Source organism: Falco naumanni, chromosome 11, assembly GCF_017639655.2.
Source record: "Falco naumanni isolate bFalNau1 chromosome 11, bFalNau1.pat, whole genome shotgun sequence".
In the NCBI taxonomy this organism is placed as follows: domain Eukaryota; kingdom Metazoa; phylum Chordata; class Aves; order Falconiformes; family Falconidae; genus Falco; species Falco naumanni.
In genome coordinates, this window is record NC_054064.1 from 4738851 (window position 1) to 4761039 (window position 22189).

At 47.1% G+C, this 22189-nt stretch overlaps 1 protein-coding gene across 2 annotated transcripts in view; it reads left to right on the plus strand.

Annotated features, from left to right (window-relative positions):
- Window positions 1-22088, plus strand: part of COLGALT2 (collagen beta(1-O)galactosyltransferase 2) — a 58502-nt gene extending 36414 nt beyond the window's left edge. For both annotated transcript variants that reach the window (XM_040609931.1, XM_040609930.1), the window contains exons 2-12: window positions 2382-2492; window positions 4018-4135; window positions 4888-5022; window positions 9369-9573; window positions 14472-14591; window positions 15068-15144; window positions 17021-17127; window positions 17930-18062; window positions 19095-19222; window positions 19742-19948; window positions 20394-22088. In XM_040609931.1, coding sequence (XP_040465865.1) covers window positions 2479-2492; window positions 4018-4135; window positions 4888-5022; window positions 9369-9573; window positions 14472-14591; window positions 15068-15144; window positions 17021-17127; window positions 17930-18062; window positions 19095-19222; window positions 19742-19948; window positions 20394-20670 — 1521 coding nt within the window. In that variant the 5' untranslated portion in view covers window positions 2382-2478 and the 3' untranslated portion in view covers window positions 20671-22088. The remainder of the gene's footprint in view (window positions 1-2381; window positions 2493-4017; window positions 4136-4887; window positions 5023-9368; window positions 9574-14471; window positions 14592-15067; window positions 15145-17020; window positions 17128-17929; window positions 18063-19094; window positions 19223-19741; window positions 19949-20393) is intronic.
- The last annotated feature ends 101 nt before the right edge of the window (window positions 22089-22189 follow it).

Below are 22189 nucleotides of genomic sequence, written 5' to 3' on the forward strand. Positions count from 1 at the left end.
TGTGAGATGGATTGTCACCATCATCTTCGCCTGGTTTGTGTGATGCCTCTCTGCAGTGTGGTCCTGCTATGTACCAGGTGCTGTTGCAACTCCAGCGATGACCATGAACATAAAGCAGTTTTCTCGGTTCTCTGGTATTTTAGGAATTTTGGAGCTCTTGTTCACTCTGCAGCTGGGGTGTGGGAGGAAAGCAGAACAAGACTAGTGAAAGGCGCAGTGGCTGTGGGAGGCCCAAGTGAGTGTGCTGAAACAGGGGCTTGAGTGGATGAGCTGCAATGTGTAAAACACATGGAGCAAGCCTGACTTAGTGTGTTCTACAAAGTCAGCACTATGACTGTTTTAGTCTGGTTAAACGTCCTTGCAAACTACATCTACAGTGCAGTCTGACCCAGGGCCTTGGTCAAGAGCAAACCCTGAAGTTATGACTAAACCCAGCCTTGCTGTGTTGTAGAGAGCATTTAATAACAAAGAAACCAGCCTCTCTTCGCTTGCTGAACTTTCATTATTTATTGTTTTAGTAGACAAGAATAAATATTCAACAAATAAGCTTCCTGTCCTTAAGTGGTTGTGGTGTTCTGGTTATAAATAAACTTAAAATCTGAATTCTTGAGTCTTTTAAAATTTAAATCAGGGTAAACCCTGCAGGAATGATATTTTCCAGTTGTATGAACGAGGAAGAGTTCATGCCCTGATGCTCATCAGAAGATTATATGATGACTTGGGGGTCAAGTGTTTTCCTGAAATAGCTTGGAGTAGCTTTAGGGCTTGATGTGCCCCCTTTTCCCTTCAGTGTGCCCTCCTCTAACTACACGTATCTCTGGCTTTAAGTAGGGTGGAGGGTGCTATGGGAAGTGCCTTTGGGTCTTGGAGCTGCGGGACAAAATAGGCAATTTATAGCAATTGATGGGGGCTTAGCATGGCCTTCCAGTGCCCTCCTCTTACGGCCATGTTTCACACCATCTTTCCTATCTCTCCACGGGACCTTTTGGGAGTACATATACTCCCAGAGGAATATAAAGGGGTTGTAAATTCTCAGTGGAGCTTCCTGAGCTGTGGCTGCACAAGCCATGTCCTACCACAGAGCTGTGTGTGCTTTCCTGCCTTCTGGCCAGGAAAATCGAGCAGCCCTTCCACTTCAGGGAATTTGCTGTGGGGTCTGCTGTGACCACGCAAGCAGCCAGGTGTTGGATGTGCAAAGTCATAATCCCAGGGAAACACGTGCTGGAAAGGAGCAGCTGGGATGTGTCTTGGATTGCTTTTTCTGTGACCCAGAGGCGTGAGGATCCCAGGCAGAGATGAGCTTGTGGCTCCTTTGGGGATGCTTCCATGTGATTACTGTCAGAGATGTGGATCTGTGCGTCCTGTTCCAGTTTGTGCAGCTATACTGTTCAACCCTGAGGAAAAAAACATTCTTCAGATGCTGCTTTCAGGGAGGATCCAGAGGCCAGAGAGAAAGCAGGCGGGTTTCTCCCATCCCATTGTTTGAGTGCTGTTGCAGTGTTTTAATGGAATGTAGTGTCTGCATCAAGCTTTTCCGCATGTTTTCACAAACTTGTAAGCTCTGTGTTGGGAAGTGGTAAGAAGGCAAGCTGCCTCTCTGGGAGCCTCAGCCTTGCTGGCTATAGCAGAGTGGGGGGAAGGAGGTCTGGTGCTGCCCCTGGTGTGTGTTGAGCATCCCTGACTTCTCCTGCTGCCTCTGTGCTCAGCTCGACCATACACAGGGCAGTGAGAGGGGCTGTGCAGGTTGCAAATTGGAGTCAAGTGGCTTTCTAGGCCTAATTATGATGCTGTAGAGCAGCGTGTGACCTGATCCTTCCCTCTGCTAGCAGCATGTTGGCAGGGGCTCTTCTCAGTGTCTTAGCAGAGCCCCTGGTCCTGGTGCGAGGGGTTCCTGGGCTGTGGTGTGAGGCAGCGCAGACGCCTGCTCGCAGCCGGGCTGTACAGCTTACATGGTGGGCTTGCAGGGCGATACAGCCAAGCAGAGCAAAATCTGGTGCTTCTAGAGGTAGGACCTTTGCGGTTAGCTTACCTGGGGCCGTTCGTCTTGGGATGGCCTGTCTTGTCTTTTCCAGTGGATGGACTGAACAGAGTTCAGCCCCCTATCTGCTTGGTGGTAAAGCTGCTGTGATTGCTGTGAGCAAGAGGGGAGCGGTGTGCGAGCATGCCTGCGCTAAGGGGGTGCTCTGGCTTTGTGGGCAAGTGGGACTCTGCCCTGTGTCTTAAGGACTTGCACATCTGCAGAGCTTCCCTGAGTTCTGCCAGGAGATGGATGTACCTGTAAGAAATCAGTTCTGCTTCTGTTTGACTCATTTACCAGCTGGAAAAGGCAAAGGACCTAAATCCTGTGTTAACAGGCTTCCTTTGCGCTCTTGTTTTCCCAGGGCAGCCACTGACCATAACGCTGATAACACCACAGCAATCCTTAGAGAGTGGCTGAAGAACGTGCAGAACCTCTACCACGATGTGGAGTGGAGACCGATGGAGGACCCCCAGTGAGTACTGCAGCGAGAGGCTGTCTGAAGCTGTTCGGTGTATATGTCAAACTTTCTAGGTTTTTCTGGGTTTGAACCAGGAGATGTACTAAATGTCCAAGCATTAAAATGTGGATTTGGGTTTGATGTTATTGGGGGGGGTGTGGGGTTTTTTTTTGGGGGTGGGGTCTGTCCCATTAAAATGGTGTTCTCATGGAGCCCATAAAAAGATCTCTGACTTCTATCAAGCAACTCGGGCAGAATTTCAGAGAAGGCGGCATTTTCCATTTGGTTATTTAGCATCTGCAGCTGCTCTCTTTACATGGTAAACAAATCACATCAAAAGCTACAGGGAATAAAAACTATCATTCTTTATTTGCAAGGAAGCAGAGAAATCATAGCCCATTCCCATAGCGTCTGTGAAACTTCTGTCTGAAACATCAAATATTCACCAAGTTCCGAGCCAGAGAACTGGATTTAATTCAGTATATTATGCCTTTGCATGACTTGCAGGAATCTTGCTTTGAAATATGATGTTAGGTGTGTTGGGCTCTTATTTGGTTGGTTTTTATTTTTAAGATTAACTGTTCCTTGGTTTGTTCTGTTTTCTATTTCTTCCATCAGGGAAAAGTACATCAGTTTTCCCTTTCTTTGGGCTTGCTTTTATTTTCAAGGTCCTCAGTGCAGTGGTGGGGCATGTGTGGTACAAACCCATGGGGAATACTTGTTTTATTAACTCAATTGCAAAGAAAGGACTTAAAAAGTTTTCTTAATCCTGTCAAACTTAGGTTTTTTAAGTTCTGTAAAAAGTTTTTGAGATTTTTAGCTCCTTCACTGGTTTATGCTGGCACTGTTTCAAAGTCCTGAATTTTTATTCCACATAGGGATCTGTCCCTAAGTTTCCTTCCATCTTTGTTTAAAAGTATTTGCTTTTGGACCTGATCCTGAAAACAGACATGCACATAATTTTGTTCATGTAATTGGGCTCATGGGGTTGGGTGTTTCTAGATTTAAGAGCCATTACGGGATGTGTTAACAGTTACTAATAATGCCCAGACCCTGGGGGAATCCAGGTTGCCTTCATCTTCACCTCCTCAGCTTTGTTGGTTCTACTAGGCTTAAGGAAGCTGTATTTACAGTCTTAAAGCCTAGCAGATGACAGATGACTTTCTACCAGAGGGTCAGATGAGGTAAATCAGCTTCATTTCCTTTTCGGGGGTAACCTCTGCTTACATCAGGTGAGGGCCTGCCGTGGCAGAAGAAACTCCGGGTTTCGATAGTGCTATTTTGCTTGTGGCCGCGTGGTCGGCAGGACATGCTGCAGTCCTGTTTGTTCTCTGGTGCCCTGCGTACATATGCCAGCATGAAACTTGGAATCGTTCTCCCGCAAAACCTCTCCTGGGTTGCCTGAGGTAACTCTAACACTGTTTTTCTTTTGGAAAGCAAGGGAACTTTCTCTTTTTTTTTTCTTTTTTTTTTTTCTCCACTAGCATTGTAATAGGGCTCAGAACTGGGTGCAGTCACTTTTTTTTTTTTTCTTTGTTAGGTCTTACCCAGAAGAAATTGGGCCAAAACATTGGCCAAGCTCCCGATTCACTCATGTGATGAAACTCCGACAGGCTGCCCTGCGTGCTGCACGAGAGAAGTGGTCAGACTACATCCTGGTAAATACAAGGTTTGATTTATTAATTGCCCTCGAGCAAAAGCTTTTCAGGTAGTTACTTTGATATTTGGGGCTGTCGAAAAGTTTCCTCTCTATCTAAAGACAAAGTGCTCTGCAGTGAGATACTGTGTGTCATTTCTTGGTCTGATGAGCAAGAGACTTTGCAGCCAGGGAGGTATGTCCCTGGGTAAAGCCCAAGGCTTTCTTCACAGGTGTCGGGACTGAATATAGTCCTGGTGATATGTAGGCACCTGCAAGGATCCCCCAGATGGAAACATCACCTGTTATTGATGAAATGTAAGGGGAATAGTTCTGCAGGACAGTTCTGGAAAGATCTTTGGTGATGCCAGCAGCAGCTAATGGTGGTGTTCACACAACCCCTGACCAAGGCAAGGGTTTGAGGCCAGTTTTTAAGAGTTGTTCTTGATCCTCTTCACAGAAGAAACTTGTCCTGAATGTTATTTTCCCTCGTAGCTCCCTTGCCCCTGTGCTGGAGTAATTTTGTGTGGAGTCGGAGGGAAGCTTTGCATCTTTTCCCATCTCATAGCTTTGTTGTGGGGCCAGGCACCTCTAGGTTTACTGTAACAGTGATGGACCCTACAGGATCAAACCCAGCAGCTCAGTGCTTTTTGGTGTTTTTTTTTTTTGCCAACCTAATGCCTCTGTATGCCCTGTTCCCAAGCAAGTGTCAGGGGAAGCATATAGTTTCATCTAATAATGATTTTTTTTTCTCTTCCCCTCTTCTTTCTCTAGTTCATTGATGCAGATAATTTATTGACCAACCCAGAAACCCTGAACCTGATGATAGCAGAAAACAAGACATTGGTGGCACCAATGCTCGAGTCTCGCTCTCTCTACTCTAACTTCTGGTGCGGCATCACTCCGCAGGCAAGTGACCTCGTGAACGATGCTGGGTGACTGTGCAAGCTGTATTTTCAAAGGCCTCCTGCCTTGTGTCTGTGGAGCAGTGGGCATTGCTTCTCTTCTGTGGGCTTTCCCGTCTGCTTTTATAGTGTCCTTCTGAAAAGAAGCTGCTGTACCTCTGAGGCATGCAGAGGCAGTGTTGGCGTGTGGTGAGGGTAGTTGTCTCGGCTTGCACCTGTCATAGTGGTGGCATCCCAAATCTTGGGTGGGTGTCTTTGGGGAAGGCCCATACATTTATAGGGAAGCTGGGAAGAAGAGTAGAGAGGATGTTGCAGTCTGTGAATGTTTTTCAGGCTTTGTTTTCTAGCTGAGCTATAGGTATGAGCAAAGCAGTACATGTTCTGCACTGGATGTGCAGGCACATAGCTGAAACTTGCTTCCTTATCTGAGATTCCTCATTTGAAAAAGTTGAATCTGGAGGAACCAGAGCTTGCTTTGCCAGAAGTGTTGGGAATTGATACAATCCCACTAACTACGTAAAAAATACTGATATACGCACCAGAATTGGAGATGTTTCCATATGTTTGTGTAATGGCCTTAAAACTCTCTGTACATAATTTTATACTAGCTTTCCTGTATAGTGACACTAATCTGAGAGGAATTTGCTTTTCTTTCTACAGCTCTCCATTGTGTATAGGTTATTTTTTTCACATATGAACAAGATTTATGTAGTGGGACAACATCCTTTGCATTGTATGCAGTGTGTGTGCTGAAGTGTGTATGTAAAGGGTACTGGTGTGAAGGACAGAAGTGATGAGTACAGAAATTAGTTCTACGTTACCTTTTCAGATCACATATACTGCAGAAAGTATCAGATATAAAAATGTTGTGTAGTAGAAATAGCATTATTTTTAGAGCCAAAATGAGGTTGAGCTATCACTTTACAAGCTGATCTGTATCACTGTGGTGTGTTGACCCTGGCTGGTAGATAAGCACCCACCCAGTCACTTACTTGTTCCCACCCAGCAGGATAGGGGAGCAAACTGGAAAAGCAGAAGCAAAAAACCAAGAACCAAACCCAAAAGCAATCATCAGGGGTTGAGATAAAGACAGTTTAATAAGGGAATTGGGGAAAACAAACCCCAAATAAAAAAGTGATAGAAAAACAGTCACTTACCATCAGGAGATGCATGCCAAGCCATTCCCCGAGCACCAGCTACTTTGGAAAAACTCCCCCCTGCCCAGTGTTACTGCTGAGCATGATGTTATACAGTATGGAAAATCACTGTGGTCAGTTGGGGTCACCTGTCCCAGCTGTGTGCCTTCCCAACCTCTTGCCCATCCCCAGCCTACTCGCTGTGGGGAACAGAGTGAGAAACAGAGAAGGCCTTGATGCTGTGCAAACATGCTTCAGCAGCAGCTAAAACATCGTGTGTTACCAACACTGTTTTGGTCAACAGTCTGAAACACAGCACTGTACTGGCTGCTGTGAAGAAAATTAACTGCATCCCAGCCAAACCCAGTATAACCACCTTGGATATGTAAATCTATAGAAGGGCAGATATATTGTCATGGTAATTTTTTGCTTTTTTTCACTCTGCCTTTGAAATGTTCTTGACTAAGCTCTAGGTAGGCTTTTCAAGACGTTGAAGCTGAAATGGAGACTGTAGTTAATGCTTTCTTTTTCTCCCAGGTAAGCCTCAGTAATGAGATCAGCTTTTTCACTTGTTCTCTAGTCTGCTGCTGGCATGTGTTTCCTCATCCTTCGAGGCGGCAGGATCCCAAGCTGTGTGTCTCCTGGAAAGCTTCAGAATTTCCTTCTTTTTACTTCCATGCCTGAGTCTTGCATTTCCTTCTTGGTAAAGACAAGCTTGCCCTACTGCATAGGCAAATGTGTTTAAGTTCGAGCTGCACACACAGCTTGGAACTTCCCTGGGGCATGTGAAAAGGAATACTTCAGAGAAGCTCCATGGTCCTGCCCTTCCCTACCCTCTTGCTTTATTCCAGAAAACTAACCAGATGCTAATTATTGTCACTATTGCTGGAGTGAAACAAAGAGCAAACTCCATTCCCTTTACAAAGAGCAAACTTCATTCCCTTTTTCTTCTATTTACCTAGTGTAAACCATCATTCTTGCTTCCCAGTGTTAGCAAGGACACTAGTAGGGACCACAGGCAGGGTGAAAACATAACAAGTGTACTGGGTCAGACCAAAGGTCCATTGGCTACCAGCGGTTCCTAGTAGATGCCTACGGAATAGTATAAGAGCATGGCAAACAAGTAAGTGAATGATAACTTCCCTAAAATATTTTCCTAGCCTCTGGTAATCTCCTTCTCTATGATTCTTTGAGGGAGATCTTTAAAGCTCTCAGTGATTATTTTTTATTATTATTATTTTATAGAAAGCACTGTCTGAAACTTTGATTTTTTTTGGCACCCATGCCATCTTATGGGAAGGAGTTCCACAGTTCAGACTAACTGAGTAAAAATAACAGGAAAAGGTCCTGAACTTCCCAAATTCTTGGGAAGTAAATACATAGATAAGAAACAGGGGGTGGGCGGGATGGGTGTTTACTTGTTTCAGTTTTTGTTTTAAAATGGAGATAGAAGCTTCATAGCAAAGGCGTTGTCCTTTAAGCCGTTAAGGTTAAGTCCTGAGACAGCCAGGTTTTCCACTGATGTAAATCAGCATTGCTCCACAGGCTGAAGTGGATCTGTGCCTGTGTGCACCAGCTTCAGCCCTGGCCCCTGATGTTACCTCTCCAGTAGTAAGTTTCCATCATTACCAGCACTAGCTGAGAGAAAGGAGAGGGGAAAAACCTAGCAGCAAATGTGTCTTGCAGAATTTGGTGAAAAAAAGCTGCTCAAATGAACAGGAAAGTTTCCACTTTGTTTTTTTTCTTAGTTGCTGCTGCTTGTTTTTGTGCTCACAGTCCCACAGCTTCATGCTCTCAGCCTTGCTCTCCCTGGGGACTTGGGGAGGGAGTAAGAGCTGGAGCACACCCTGAAACACCGCCTCCAGCACTGAGCAACAAGCAGCCAAACCCAACTCCAGACAGCTTGACATTTAGTCGTCATGAAGCTAACCTAAGGCGAGCACAGCAGCAGTGCTGACAAGTTGGAGTCTTTCTTGACTACACATGATTTATGAGCAGTGAAAAGCCCCAAAACCCCATAGCGAGCGACTGGAGGAGGAAAGATTAGTTTCCAGCATCTCTCACCTGTGGGCATTCTCAGATGTCTGGTAAAGGTTGAATGTCTTAACCCTTCCTTCAGTGGGAACACCAGTAAGGTCTCTGCTCACTTGTTCCTTTTCATGAAAATCAGACCAGCTGTGTTTGAGATACCTTCTGACCATACTGTGGGGACTACGTATTTGTCAATCCTTCCCTCTGCCCTTTAGACATGTAAACAGACAAATGCACCACACCATGCCTCTACACAAAACCAGGGTAAAGTGGTTGTGCAGTGATTCACTCAGCCTTTGCTAGGATGCTCATGGAAAATATAATGTACGAGGAACTTTAACTTATTTTAGTGACTCCTATTTCTGTGAAGACCAGAATCTGCTCTGGATTCACATGTCTGGATGTCTTACTGGTGCGTTAAGATTTTCTTTCTGGAGGAATTCAGTGTGTTTATTTCCAAATCAGATAACTGTATACTTAATACACCTGCAAAAGCAGCTGTGAGCTGCACAACGTGGGTGTTGCATCCACAATGCTGGAAGGTGAGCAGAGCTCATGCTTACAGAGAAATGAGCTGACTGAAGTGCTTCCCCCAGGCAGTCTGTGGGGAGAGCTCAGGGGTGAGTATTAAACCTGCTTGCCCTGGGATGGAGGAAGCAGGGATTCTTACATAGCTGATAAAGATTGAGATGTTGCCTTCACTGCAATGAAGCAAATGATAATTTAAATTTTTTTTTAAGTCATGGTCAGAAATAATTTGCAGGTCCTATTTTGTGAGACAGTGAATGTCCTTTGTACCTGTTGAACATGGAGGATGTCACAGATGCTTGTCAGCTTCCAGGATCAGACCTGAGAGTCTTATGTGCAAAAAAAGTTTTTGAAGAGCCAGGAGAAAATAGTCCAAGGTTTGATGCTCTTTTGCAAGAAAATTTTTGCAACTGTAAGGCTTGGATTTCCAATCACTGCTAGAAAGGAGAGAGAGAAGGTTGAGCCTTAGCTTTTGGGATGGAGGTTGTTTCTAAATACCCGACTGAGCCCTTTCCAAATGGGAGACACTTAAAAACCTGAGAATTGAGCATTGATCCATCTCTGCTGGAGAAGTCTAGGGGTGAGAGCTTTTGCTAAGGAGCATCTCCAAAACAGAAATCTCTTGTAACAAGCAGCCCCCTCGTTGTGATTTCAGGGCTATTACAAAAGGACCTTGGATTATCCCCTGATTCGGGAATGGAAGAGGACAGGCTGTTTTGCTGTCCCGATGATTCATTCCACGTTCCTCATTGACTTGAGGAAAGAGGCCTCCACCAAGCTGATGTTCTACCCCCCTCACCAGGACTACACCTGGAGCTTTGATGATATCATGGTCTTTGCCTTTTCCAGTCGCCAAGCAGGTATGTCGGGAGCCTTTGCTGGGGAGGAGTCACTAGTAGAGACATGCAGACCTCTAGCTGGAGTTCACAGCCAGAAGTCCTGTGTTGACTGTAGTGGTGAGCTAAGACCCAGTTCCCTTTCCTCTCTCAGATCTAGTCAGGGATAACTAGCAGCAAGGGAGAGGCAATGCAGTTTTGAATCGGCTAGCTTCAAAGGCCATGGGAACCATTCTTGGGATGGGGGAAGTGTTTCAGAAAGAAAACGTGTGGCATCCACCCCTGGTTTGTGTCACAGCAAGACAGTAGTGAACACAGGTGGATGCTGTGAGAGCAGAAGGTATCCTTGAAGTCCATAGGTAAGGGATCTGAAGTCACCACTTCCAGGAGATCCATGAGGAAGGGAGTAGAGGGCAAGAGACTCTTTCTAAATGTAGCAGCCCTTGTGGAAAACAAACCCCAAGTTGCTTACCTGCAGCGCTGATGAGGCTGTGCTTCACGGCAGCTCAGCAGGAATTGTCTGAGGTGTGGGGGGATTTTGTTTTGTTTTTTGGTGTTTTTTTTGTTTTTTGCTTTTAAAGCAAAATCAGTGTAACTTGCAGGGGAATAATGTGGAGTCTGTGGACTGTGCTGAAAGGAAATCTCTTGCAGGCAAGAGCAGGTTAGAGCTCGTGTGCAAGCAGTAAAACCTCTGCATACTTGACGTTGCTTGACGTGGTATCGTTTGGTACTTTGGGAGAACCAGCTGAGCACTGAGAGCTGCCTTGAGATCCTTGGGACACAGCAGAGAGAATATGTGTACCGCTCCGGCTGATAACTGGGATCAATTTCCACTGGACAGTGGGAGGATTTCAGTTAGACCTGAGATACAGGGGTCTTCTCGGGCCAAGGCACAACCTCGGTGTCCTCCTTTGTCTGGAACGGCTGTTGGTGTTGGCAGAGAGCTCTGGGTGTCTCTGAGAAATCACTGTCTCTTAAGTGCATGCGACTGCTGCTACTGCTGCTTGTACTTGTGGTGAGGATGTTTATTTAGTGCCATTTCTTTGTGGAGAGTGGAGCTGGTGGGTATTCTGTCTAAAGCAAAGTCCTGGCTGGCAGACGGGTGCGTAGCAGTGTCAGAGCTGCAAGGAGCTCCCGGGAAGGCTGCGGCTGTAATGGCCATCCCTGTGGTTCTTGGCCCTGCTGCATTGGGAAGGGCAAAGTCTGGGGCCTTACAAGGACAAAAGCACTGATGCAACCTTAGTGGCACCAATGAACGTGCTTTGGTTCAGAGCTTCAAGACTGGTTTGCTGGCTCACTGAGGTGAATTAATAGGGAGAAGTTGTTTGCGGGTCCTCTTGAGTGATGTGCCGTTGGTGTTAGCTGTCTTCTGTTTGTAAAAGAGGCAAAGTTAAGGTGAGAAGGAAGGGCTGTTTTTGGGGAACAGACAAGCAGAAAGTGAAGAAGTATGGTTTGTTGTTGCTGGCAATCACTTCTGCAGAAGAGGCAGGCTGAGCAGACTGCCTTTCCTACCGTTCCCAGAGCAGCACAGCAGCCACCAGCTGTTTGTAGCTTTCCTTTTAGTGATGTTTGTGGTGTGAAGTTCCTGACAAACACTGAAAGAAATGGTCTTGTCTTGGCAGCCTAAGCAGAGCTTTTTAAAACTCAGCTATGAGAGGATAAGGGGCATCAAATGAGAAAGATGAGTGGTAGAGAGGAGGCAGCAAGGGCTGAAATTAGAGCCCTTGGGAGGCAGAGGCAAAGATGTGAACTCGCAGAGCACCTTTGGGGCCCTGACTTTGAGTCACGACATCAGTATGTTGGCTCCAGAGGAGAACTGAGATTTCAGTCTGGATAGCAAAGCTGGCTCCTTGACATCAGCCTGCCCTGCTTGTTCCCTCTGACAGCTCTCCCAGAAATGCAGCATCCAACGTATGTGGTAACTGCATCACATGAGCTCCAGCTGCTGAAGAAGTATTTCAGGGGTTCAAACCCATCATTTTTTCCTTCCATGCTATAACACTTCAGCTTTTTTCAGGACTGATCCATGACATGAAAGGCTTTGCTTCAGCAGGCTGGCCCATTGGTCTGCTCAGATTGTTGGCTTGTGTCCTGGGCTGAGTTTGTCACCCATGATAGAAGGATGACATCCAAGTTCAGAAATGTGAAAAATGTATGGACTTTGAGGTAAACTTCTCTTTAGGGCAGTAAGTGAAGTTACTCCAAAGTCTTAAATTATGTTGGGTTTTGTCCAGGCCAATGCACTTAATGCCTCAAATCAAACTGTCGATTTTCAACAGTGAATCTGCTGCTCAAAGCGACTGTTTTGTGATGCCCTAAAGAGACTGTCCTTCCCACTTCTGCTGAGAGAGCGTGGCCCGTGGGGGGAGTACGGACTCGGAACAAACCTCAGTGGGAGTGTTTTATTGGCAAGGGTGGACTCTCTGGAGCGCCTTGCACTCACAAGGTAGCGTTTAGCCAGCCTGAGCTCCTTGCAGCCTGAGGCTCTGAAGCCCGACAGCCAGCCAGCTGGAAGGTCTGCTTACAGGGATTGTGGGGGAAATTCGGGTTGTCTGAATGTGGCTGTGGGTTTAGGGCATGGCTGTGAATCCTGGTCGCTGCCTTACAACGGCTAATAGTAACGCACATACCTACAGCTGTTCTGTCCCTTATAGCAATCATTTGTTTTGGTAAAAAAACAGAGCTGGACAGCAAGTCCCCCTCCCCATGTTAAGGTGGCTTTACCATTCTAAAGTAGCTTTTATCCCAGAAGGAATAGAAATGCTGGCATGAATTTATGCAGATTAACAGTGTTTAAGCCAGTGGAAGATTAAGAACAGAGATCAGTGAGCCAGATAAGATTAGTTGATTAGATCAGTGCCAAATCCATTAATGTCAGCAGGTAGTATTTTTTATTCTGCCATTTACCTAAATTGCAGCTGACAGCTGAATGTGTTTTGGCAAGTAGTGTAGCCAGCAATTTGCTTGCAGAACTTAAAATGGTGGAAACACCGGGGTCATTAAAGTAGACAATTCTGCTCTGCTAAAAATACCAAGGATTAGGGGGACCAACACATGAAAGCATCGACACACCAGGTAGTGTCTGGGTTTCATTTATTTGCTGGAGGGAGGGGGGTGGTTGTACTTTTTTTTTTTTTTTTTTTTTTTTTTTTTTTTTTAAGAAACAAGAGGCAGTTTACATTTTTTGTTAAATCTGCTTGGCCAGTTGTATAGGTTCTAGCGGCTCTCAGATTGTGATTAATTAATAAAGGACCTGACCAGAACTCAGTGAAAAACAACGGAAATACTTTCCTTTGGCTTAGCTGGCTGTAGCTTTTGAGCGCGTTGCCTGATGGGCTGTCAGGCCCTGTGTTGCCGCAGTTGTAGCGGATAGTGAGCAAAGCCTTCTTTAGTCCTGCGGGAGCAGCCAGGATGTTCCCAGTGAACACTCTCAGTGGTGGGGGGGGTGTCCCTCCCTTGCAAGAGTGTCTGCTCGGAGGAGCAGCTTTGCATCCTCTCCTTGTTTCACACCTTCAGATTTGGCCCCTTGGACGAGCAGTTGCAAAAGCTTTGGAGTAGAAGGCTGTTACATTACCACCTCTTGCGGAAAGCATCTTTTCTTCTTGCTAGTGTTTTCTTCTTTCGCTAGGGTTTTCCTCTAATCTTCAGGGCACAGTAAAACTAATCCTGGAGAGGAAAGGACCATGTTTGGTGGTAGACTTGGTGCTTCCAGGATGGTTATTGTACGTGTATACCTATTCCTCAAAGTCCTTTGCCAGCACAGGTGAACATAGATTGCCTTTATTTTCTAGCCAAAGCAAACAGAAGCAGGAAGATGCCCGACTGCAAACCCCAGGCTGAATCCCTTGCTAGGCCAGTAACAGGCCCTGCAGCTAGACTGGTGCCTTGGGCCCCACAGCTTCATCCCGTGTGATCCCAGCAGAGCTGAGCTGCCTGGGCTGGCACCTGGCCAGCTGTGTGCTGTCGGAGCTGGGGATCGGGCTTGGCTCCTCCAGGCTGGAAGAGTCGTTCTGTATTTATTGCGGTCTGACAGAGAATCCTCGCAAAGCACAGATGAAAGCTGCCATTGCCCCTTGCCACGCTGGGTTTGTTGGGATTTTTCCCTCTCCACGGCTGGCTGCTGGGATGGAGCTGCCGCTGTCTTTGCTGGGCACACAGGGCCGGCCACCTCCCACCGAGGGGCAGTCCTGCCCGGTCATGGGTGCAAATGCCTCTGCCCTTCACCCTGAGCTTTGAAACCTGTGTGTTTCCCCCACCTCTGAGCCCCATGTCCCCCCTCTGGAGGCTCCCTGGGTCTGTGTGGGGTGGGAGGCCCCGCATCCCCAGGCCACCACTGCTGCTCCTTGGCACAGCGCCGCTGGAAGCCATCGCACCGCTTGAGGCTGCCTCACTCGGAGGGCGAAAACCTGTTCCTGCCTTTGGCTCCGGGTCTGTGAAGGGCTTGTCGGGTGAGGTGCCAGGGCTGAGCAGTGCCAGCAGGGTTCTGGGGAAGGGGGCTTCTGTGGTACCCCCAGGTACCTGCAGCAGTTCTGCTGGGTGGGTCAGACACCCCTTGTGCTAAAGGCCGGTTCTGCCTTCTGCTGTAGGCTTGTTTTCATAGGCAACAGCCAAAAAAGACCCTTTCTCTGGTCAAAGGCATGGGTTCCCAGTCGCTCCTAGGAGAAAACGGATTGTGGTTAAAAATACTGCTGTCGGGGAGCGAGTAGCAATTGGTTTCATAGGAGAGGCCACTTGCTGCCAGCCAAATAAAACAGCAAATGGCAGTGTGATGTGTTTGAATTGTTTGTTTATGAAGCAGAAGTTTTCAGGACTGAGGTCCTGGCGTAAGTTTGATTGTGGCTACATAGCAACAGAGTATTGCAGAGTGCACAATCAGCTGGTAAAAGACCTGATTCTAATTTCTGTTTTCCTGTGATCCCCAGGAATACAGATGTTCATCTGCAACCGTGAACACTATGGTTTCCTGCCCATGCCCCTGAAATCACACCAAACGCTGCAAGAAGAAACTGAGAACTTTGTGCACACACTAATTGAGGCTATGAGTAAGTTGTTGTGCCCTGCCATGACGGACCCCCCCCCAGAGTTAATGTTTGTAGACCTCACCTGCCAGCAGCCCAGCTGTCTTCCCCTTGGGAGTCTGCATCCTGACCCGACTGCTCTCATACTGTTTTGATATGCAGCGTTCCATTTTTCCACTGCTTTTCTACCTAGGGATATAATCGCTTCACTGTCAGGTCAACCCCATTCATAAAATCTCTCAACTTCCCTTGATCAAATGCAAAAATTCATCTTTAATGCAAAAAGGATGCTGCAGAGCCTTGTTTTTGTCATGATGTCTGTCTGGCACATGGCTGCTGGCTTCTGCTTTGCAACGTGGATGCTTTCTGCTGTACCTGCCCCTGCACTGACTCCACATCCCAGCTCCCTGGGGCTTTAGGCCTGGTGATGAAAACACAATACATCACATTGATGCAGTGTGTACGTGAATGTGCTGTTTGGGATCTCTTCTCTCTTTCAGTCGATCGTCCTCCCATCGAACCCTCTCAGTATGTCTCTGTTCCTCTGAAGCACCCTGACAAGATGGGATTTGATGAAGTAAGGAACCTATTTTGCTGTTACTGTCTTGTCTTCCCACTCATCACGTAGAGGACCAGAGTTCTCCCTGTAGCTGAGCTTCTAGCTGTTTTCCCTGGAGTACATCATCTTCTCACATAGTTAGCTCTTCCCAATCGCTCATCTTTTTGACATAAGCCTTCTATGAGGAGAAAATGCCATCCTTATTTGGGGAGAGCTGCTGAGCTCAGGGAAGCAGAAGGGAAAGGGCTCAGGGAGCGGTCTTTCCCCCTGGTGTTTGTGGTGGAGAAACAAGGCCACTCAGGTCTGTGTGGGCACTGAATACTTGCTACAAGACCCTTGATTAGAAGTGCAGGTTTGTGTACCAGGACGGTGCCCAGGAAATCTTTGGGGTTCCTGTCTTGATGATGCGGATTTTAACCCAGCTCAGGAACAGGTGGCAGAGGCAAGGCTGAAAAACAGGTTATTTAACTCCCTGGTTCTTGTGCTGTTTCCTCTACATCTGACTTCCCTTCCATTCTGTGACAAAAACTAGTCTTTTGGGAAGCCTCTTCTGCTTTCCAGTGATGGAAAAGAATGATCTCTCTCATCTTAGGGAGACACTGGAGAGCCCGGAGCAGCTGGGGGAGCCAAGTTCACAGCTGGGTTCTAGCCCACCTGGGTACGTCCAGGAGTGATGAAACCCATACATGCTGTCTCCTTGCCTGGGCAGCTCTCCCCCTGCCCTGCTTGGTTGCCACGTATTTTTGACCTTAAGTAAAAGTGAACTAGAGTGATGGTTGCTGCCACTGGTAGTACCTCAAGACCCCACAGAAATTCCTCTCTTGCCTCTGCCTCACATTGTGGAGAGAGCAGGCATGGAGGGGAGAAGGCTGGAGAGGGATCTGCTGGGCTTTAATTCACCAGTGTCCGTGTTATCCACAGAGCCAGCAACCCCTGTGTATGCAGCTGCCAGGGTGGCAGTGGCACCGTGACCGAGGGAGCTGTGGTGATCAGGGGAGCCTTTGTTTTCTTGGTGTATTCTGCTACATCTGTTTGCATGACTTGTAAAGTCTGAACCCAATTTGGCTATGTGTATTTGAGCGTCTGTGTTTAGGACACAGCTGGTGTAGGTTTTTTCCATGTTGTCCTTTGTGGCTGTGCTTTATTTATCCAATTTATTATTTTTGTATTTGTACTGAGCTGGAATTTGATCCGCTTCTTACTGGGATGAGGTTTTGCTCCACAGGCTACAAGGCTGCACTTGTCTGCCTGGGACTGAAAAATATCCCTGACCCTCTGCAGTTTACCTGCAGGTGAGGGCTTCAGCCCTCTGCCCTCCACCAGAGCGTCTGTCTCCTCAAGGCTTGGAGGGAGCCCTGCCCAGACATCTCTGTTCCCGGTACTGGCTCTCCACTAGGCTTTCTGGCAGGGGTAGCAGTGGATTTTCAGTGCCTGAATTAATTACAAAAATCCTTTCTACCGTGTCCTTGTACTTGGATGGCGACCCCACTGACAATCCTGAATACAAGCAGTGGCAGCGTTTATAGAGGAACATGTAGGTCAGTGTTGCCTCTAGGACTGAGGCTGGAGGTGGCCATGTGTTTGATATAAATCAGAATACCTTGTTTCTCTGAAAATTATTGACTTGGTCTCTTCTCACTTTTATTCACCTCGAAGAGCACGTTTCCCCTATGAACATTCATCAAAAGTAGTTGTTAGACAACAAGCCTCTCAACTTGCAACTCAAAACCAACTCTTATTTTTTTGACAAATACTAAGCAACCTGGAATGAAAAACACCCGGTGTTTTCATAAGATCTGCTTTTCCAGCAGGGCTGCTAGGCAAGGGTGGATCAGGGCTCCCTTTTTTTCCTCTCTCCCAAGCCAGGAGGCTGATGTCTTTCTCTTCTGTCCAGATTTTCATGATCAATCTGAAGCGTCGGAAAGACAGGCGGGATCGGATGCTGAGGACTCTCTATGAGCAGGAGATTGCAGTCAAGATAGTGGAGGCTGTGGATGGAAAGTGAGTTTCAGCTGGGGTTGCTGATGTTTGCGAAGAGTGGGTTGTGCATGACTGCCTGACACCATCACCTTGGATACCCTGAGCTGCCTGCTGGTGAAGAAGGGTGGGCTGAGGGGAGAGCTGAGTATCACTTCTATCTACCTCACGGTCTGTTTAGGGGCAGTTTTGCTCGCTCTTTCCTCTTTTGCAATTAGTCAGTCTCCATGAGAGAACTGGGGCAGTGTGTTTCAGACTAAGGTGAAAATGATTGTTAAAATCATACTGGTTTCTTTGAACTACAACACTTGCACACAATTAAAAGGAGTCAGCAGTGAGAGTGTTTGAGAGCATTTGTCTCCTGGGAATACTGTCCACCCTAGTGCTACAGTGGTAACTATGACGGAGCCCTTTCCAAGCTTAATTTAAGGTGTGTTAAGACCTTTTTATAATGAGAAATCAAGGCAGAAATTTTTGGTCTGTGAGCTGCAAAAAGGCCTTAGGGCGATAGGAACCCACGTGCCATCTAGTGGTCTTTGAGATTTGGGTACCCATCAAGACCTCTTAGAAAAATAATCTAAGCCAAGCCACTGAAAAGTTGGTGGTCCCACAAGAAGTTGTTGGCAGAGTTAAGGATATGATTTTTCAGCTTGATTTAGACTTGTAAATCAAGAATTTAATTTTTCTCCAGGTTTTATAGCTAAACAAGTGCAAGAATTTCTTGAGATATGCTTTTTCTCTGAACATCAGCAGCATTTCCCATGTTGCCCCTGTGTCTGACTTGAATTTCCTTTTTAAATGGTGATAGCTGTTCTCTCTCTCTCAGAGCACTGAACACGAGTCAGCTCAAAGCTCTCAGCATCGATATGCTCCCAGGATACCGGGACCCGTACTCCTCCAGGCCGCTAACCAGAGGAGAGATCGGCTGCTTCCTCAGTCACTATTACATCTGGAAGGAGGTAAGGAGTTTGTGGGTGCCTTGCAGGTCCTGCAGCCAGTCCTAGGGCAGAGTATCAAATACGATGCACGTTTCTGGAAGCGTAGGATGAAACTGTTTTCCTTAGTTTGTAGGGGATTGCACACAGGGGTTTTCTTGAATGCAGCATTCAGCTTTTTCATCTCTGTTTTTCATTTACCAACAGCTCTGAGCAGATTTTTATCAGAATATTTTCATGACTGTTTTTGCAAATTATCCGATAGACTGCTTGGAGCATGTGTGCTTATGAGAAAGGCAAGAAGGCTTTGAAGAACAAGTGGTGTATAAAAAAAAAAAAAAAAAAAACACCTCCTGTTTTTTTTTTTCCCCCCTTGTTCTGCATCTGGACTGAGGCAAGTTCCAGTAACTCTGCTGACTGGCTTTTTGAAGCTGGCGTATCATGAATATTTTTAACAGCAGAGGCCTCTGTTACCTGAGCTAAGAGATCTTGTTTGGGTGGTAAAAGCTGTAGCTTCCGCCTCTCGCTGTTCACCTGAGGAGTGACACTTGAGAGAGTCCGGGCTGCGCTGGTCAGAGATGCTGCAGTTACACAGCCAGATGGCAACCTACGTGCAGGTTGTGTGTGTTCTCTAAGCTGTCAGGGCCAGACTTGGGATGCGCTTGATTGTCTGTCTTCCCAGACTTCAGCAACGCTTTCTTCCAACAAAGAGGTTTTTCTGAACAGCAGCTTTGGCATCAAAGGCTGCTGCACCTTCCTCTGAGGAGGTGGTTGCTGTGGTCGTGCCGGATGCTAACTCGTGGGTTTTAAGTGATGCAACATCAGATAAAGGGTTTTTCTAGGTTGAGATGCTCAGCCACAGGGAATTTTCAGGACTGTTCTCATTGGCTTTTGTAGTCTCTCCCAAGTGAGCTGTGAATCTGGGAGCAGTGCCTCAGCCTTCCTACCTGCACGGTCTAGAAGGTAGTGCCAGGTCAGGCTGACCCCAGCGATTTCAGGGTGCAGGCAGTGGCCCGTGTCTGCCCTTGCGATTGCTTCTGAACCCTCTTGTTTCAGGTGGTGAACAGAGAACTGGAGAAGACGCTTGTTATCGAGGATGATGTGCGCTTTGAACACCAGTTTAAAAGGAAGCTCATGAAGCTGATGGGTGACATTGAACAAGCCCAGCTAGACTGGGAGCTTATGTAAGTACGTAGCCCGAGGCCGTCTGGGAACTCCTGGGCATGCAGGGGAGGTCAGCAGCACCTGCTGCATCGGGATAGAGGTGTAGGTTAATGCTGGAGTGCAGGGGAAGGTGGGCAGAGACTTCTCAGTGGCTCTTCCCATCAGGACAGACCTGCCCTCTGTGGCAAGCTGATGCTGGAATGCCCATTGGATGCCATTACTGCCCTTTGTGAGCAGCGTTGGTTGATCTCAGCAGTGTCTGGAGCTGCTGCTGTGACAGAGGAACTGTCACGACCCAGTTCTGAGGCTTGGACTGTGTAATCTTGGCTCCCTTATGAAGTCTTTCGCAGCTATACCACCCACCGAGTTAAGGCTTGGATGTTTGGGAGTGGTGCAGGATGGAAATCTGTGAGCCTGGTTGTGGACGGCTTCTTGGATTGACCCTTTGCCCTTCCCTGGTTCACACAAACAGTCTTGTGGTCCTAATGGCTGCAGATTCCCTTTGGTTCCAATTTCCTTGGTTTTTTCACCCTTTAAAGCTACATTGGCCGGAAAAGGATGCAGGTGCAAGAGCCTGAGAAAGCAGTTCCCAATGTCATGAACCTGGTGGAAGCTGATTACTCGTACTGGACCCTGGGGTACGCAATCTCGTTCCAAGGGGCTCAGAAACTGATCGGAGCTGAGCCTTTCAGCAAGATGCTGCCTGTAGATGAATTTCTGCCAGTCATGTACAACAAGCACCCTGTGTAAGTAGGACGCCTTCGTTGCTCAGGTTGCCACGAGCTGGGTCTTGCTGAATGTTCTTAGTTTAGATCATGTTGATGTGTCTCACTTCTGTATCTGGGTCGGGTGGGGACAGGGCTACTCCTCGTGCTTTTTGGTTGTCTGCGGGAGAGCTCCTGACACAGAAGGTGACAGACCTGCTGCAGAGGGTTTATTGTCCCTACCTGGTGCAGGGCTTGTGGGCTGGTCCTGAGGGACTTGGCGCTCTCTGGTAACGGAGGCATTGGCTGTATAGATTGTGTGTGGTTATAAGGTGTGTGGCACTGGCTGCAGGGAGTCAGACTGCACCTCAGCCACTGCCTCCACTCCCTGGGACCTGTTTGCTCAGTGGATTGGCTTGTGTCAGTTATCAGCAGTGGCACTGATGAATGCTCACTCTGTTACTGATGATTTTTCTCTTCTCTTTAGAGCGAAGTACATGGAGTACTATGAGTCCAGAGACTTGAAAGCCTTTTCAGCAGAGCCCCTGCTTGTTTACCCCACCCACTACACAGGGCAGCCAGGCTACCTCAGCGACACAGAGACCTCTACAATCTGGGACAACGAGACCGTGTCAACGGACTGGGACAGAACACACTCCTGGAAATCCCGGCAGCAGGGCAAGATCCACAGCGATGCTCAGAACAAGGATGCCCTGCCTTCCCAGTCATCTCTCAATGCACCATCCTCCAGGGATGAACTATGACTGCCTGCTTCCCCCGGGACTCTGTTGACAGCTGAACCTGCCTCGCACTTCAGCTTTTCACCCTTGAAAGTTGTAGAGCAGCTCTTCATGTGGTCTCCTTCCCACTGCTTCGAATGGCAAAGCACGTGATTGGACCTGACAATTAACCAAGGTGCTTAGCACAGGGTGGGAGAAGGAGGAAAAAGAACAAGTGTTCCTGACCGGCAGAAAAAAGGCAGAGGTCTGAACAAAAGCCCACGCAAGCTTTTGTGAAAAAAACCAACAACCTTGAATGACGTCTTTCTACAGTTCCTCGTGTAGAACACTCTATTTATAAAGATTAATATATAGAGGTGTACAAGTGTTAATACCGTTCTGGATAGCCTGTAACTTGGCTGCTGTGTAACTCTTACTCCTTGTAGGTTTGTAGGCTTTTATAACCCTGTTCACTGAGAGAAACTGCAGGCAAGTGTTTGGGTTATTTGGTTTTGATTTTTCAGAGTGATCCCTGGCAGAATCAAGATGGTTTCCAAAAATGATCAGTGCACTGGAGCAGCGCTTCTCTGCACTTTCTCCCTCATCACACTCCTACAGGAAACTATTGTTGGCTTCCCCTTTGCAATTTCCCTTCTGCTAGATCTCATCTACACAGGCCTCCCAATCCACAACTGATGTCTTGGCATGGCTAAAATCTCAGATGCTAGCAGAGAAAGAGGAGGTTGCTGATCTTACTTGTGTCTCTACTGCGTGAAGGGAATGCAGGTGGAGTTGGTTTGTGTCATGCTTCACCCCCTGCCTCAATTTATTCCTTCAGGAAAACAAAGCCTGGCAACCTATTTGCAGGGCTGTTTCATTAGGCTGTAAAACCAAGCGTAGGACTTCTAGGAACTTAAAAATTTTGGTTACAACCTGCTTGACACTATACTTAGAAAAACCAAACAACCTGCAGAAGTGTTACTGTTGTCAGCTGTGCTGTTCTCCACAGCCTGGATAGAATTGCGCATTACAGGACGGAAAGGCAACTTGCCTTGATACTTTTTCATGTGAGGAGCAAACTTGTCTTTTTTTTTAGGATGAGTTCTGATGTACTTGCTGCTGGCTAACATGTCAGCAGAGTATGGTGGTTTTGTTTTGGTTGTTTTTTTTTTTTTAAAAAAATGTTTCTCAGAGGCCAGGTGATCACAGACTACGCTGCTTAGGTTAGCTGGCATGGACCTCAAGCTGCTCTTGCAGTGGGAGGATGCCCTCCTGGACTTGCAATCTAGAGACTCACCTGCTGGCAGATTTGTGCGGTTGAGTATGTGTGGCTGTATTTTTTTTTTAAAAAAAGTTTTTGTTTGTTTTTAACAATTACTGATCAATGTTGTGCTTTCTGCTAAAGAAGACATGTTATTATTACCTGTCAGCCGGTCTGATAATACATAGAACCTGGTGCAAGATGAGTAACTGTGAGTATTCTTCATTGGGTGGGAGTAGCGCTGGCTGGGGAAGGCCAGCTCGAGAGTTTTGCAGCTGTGTCACTCTACCATGAGGTCACTGG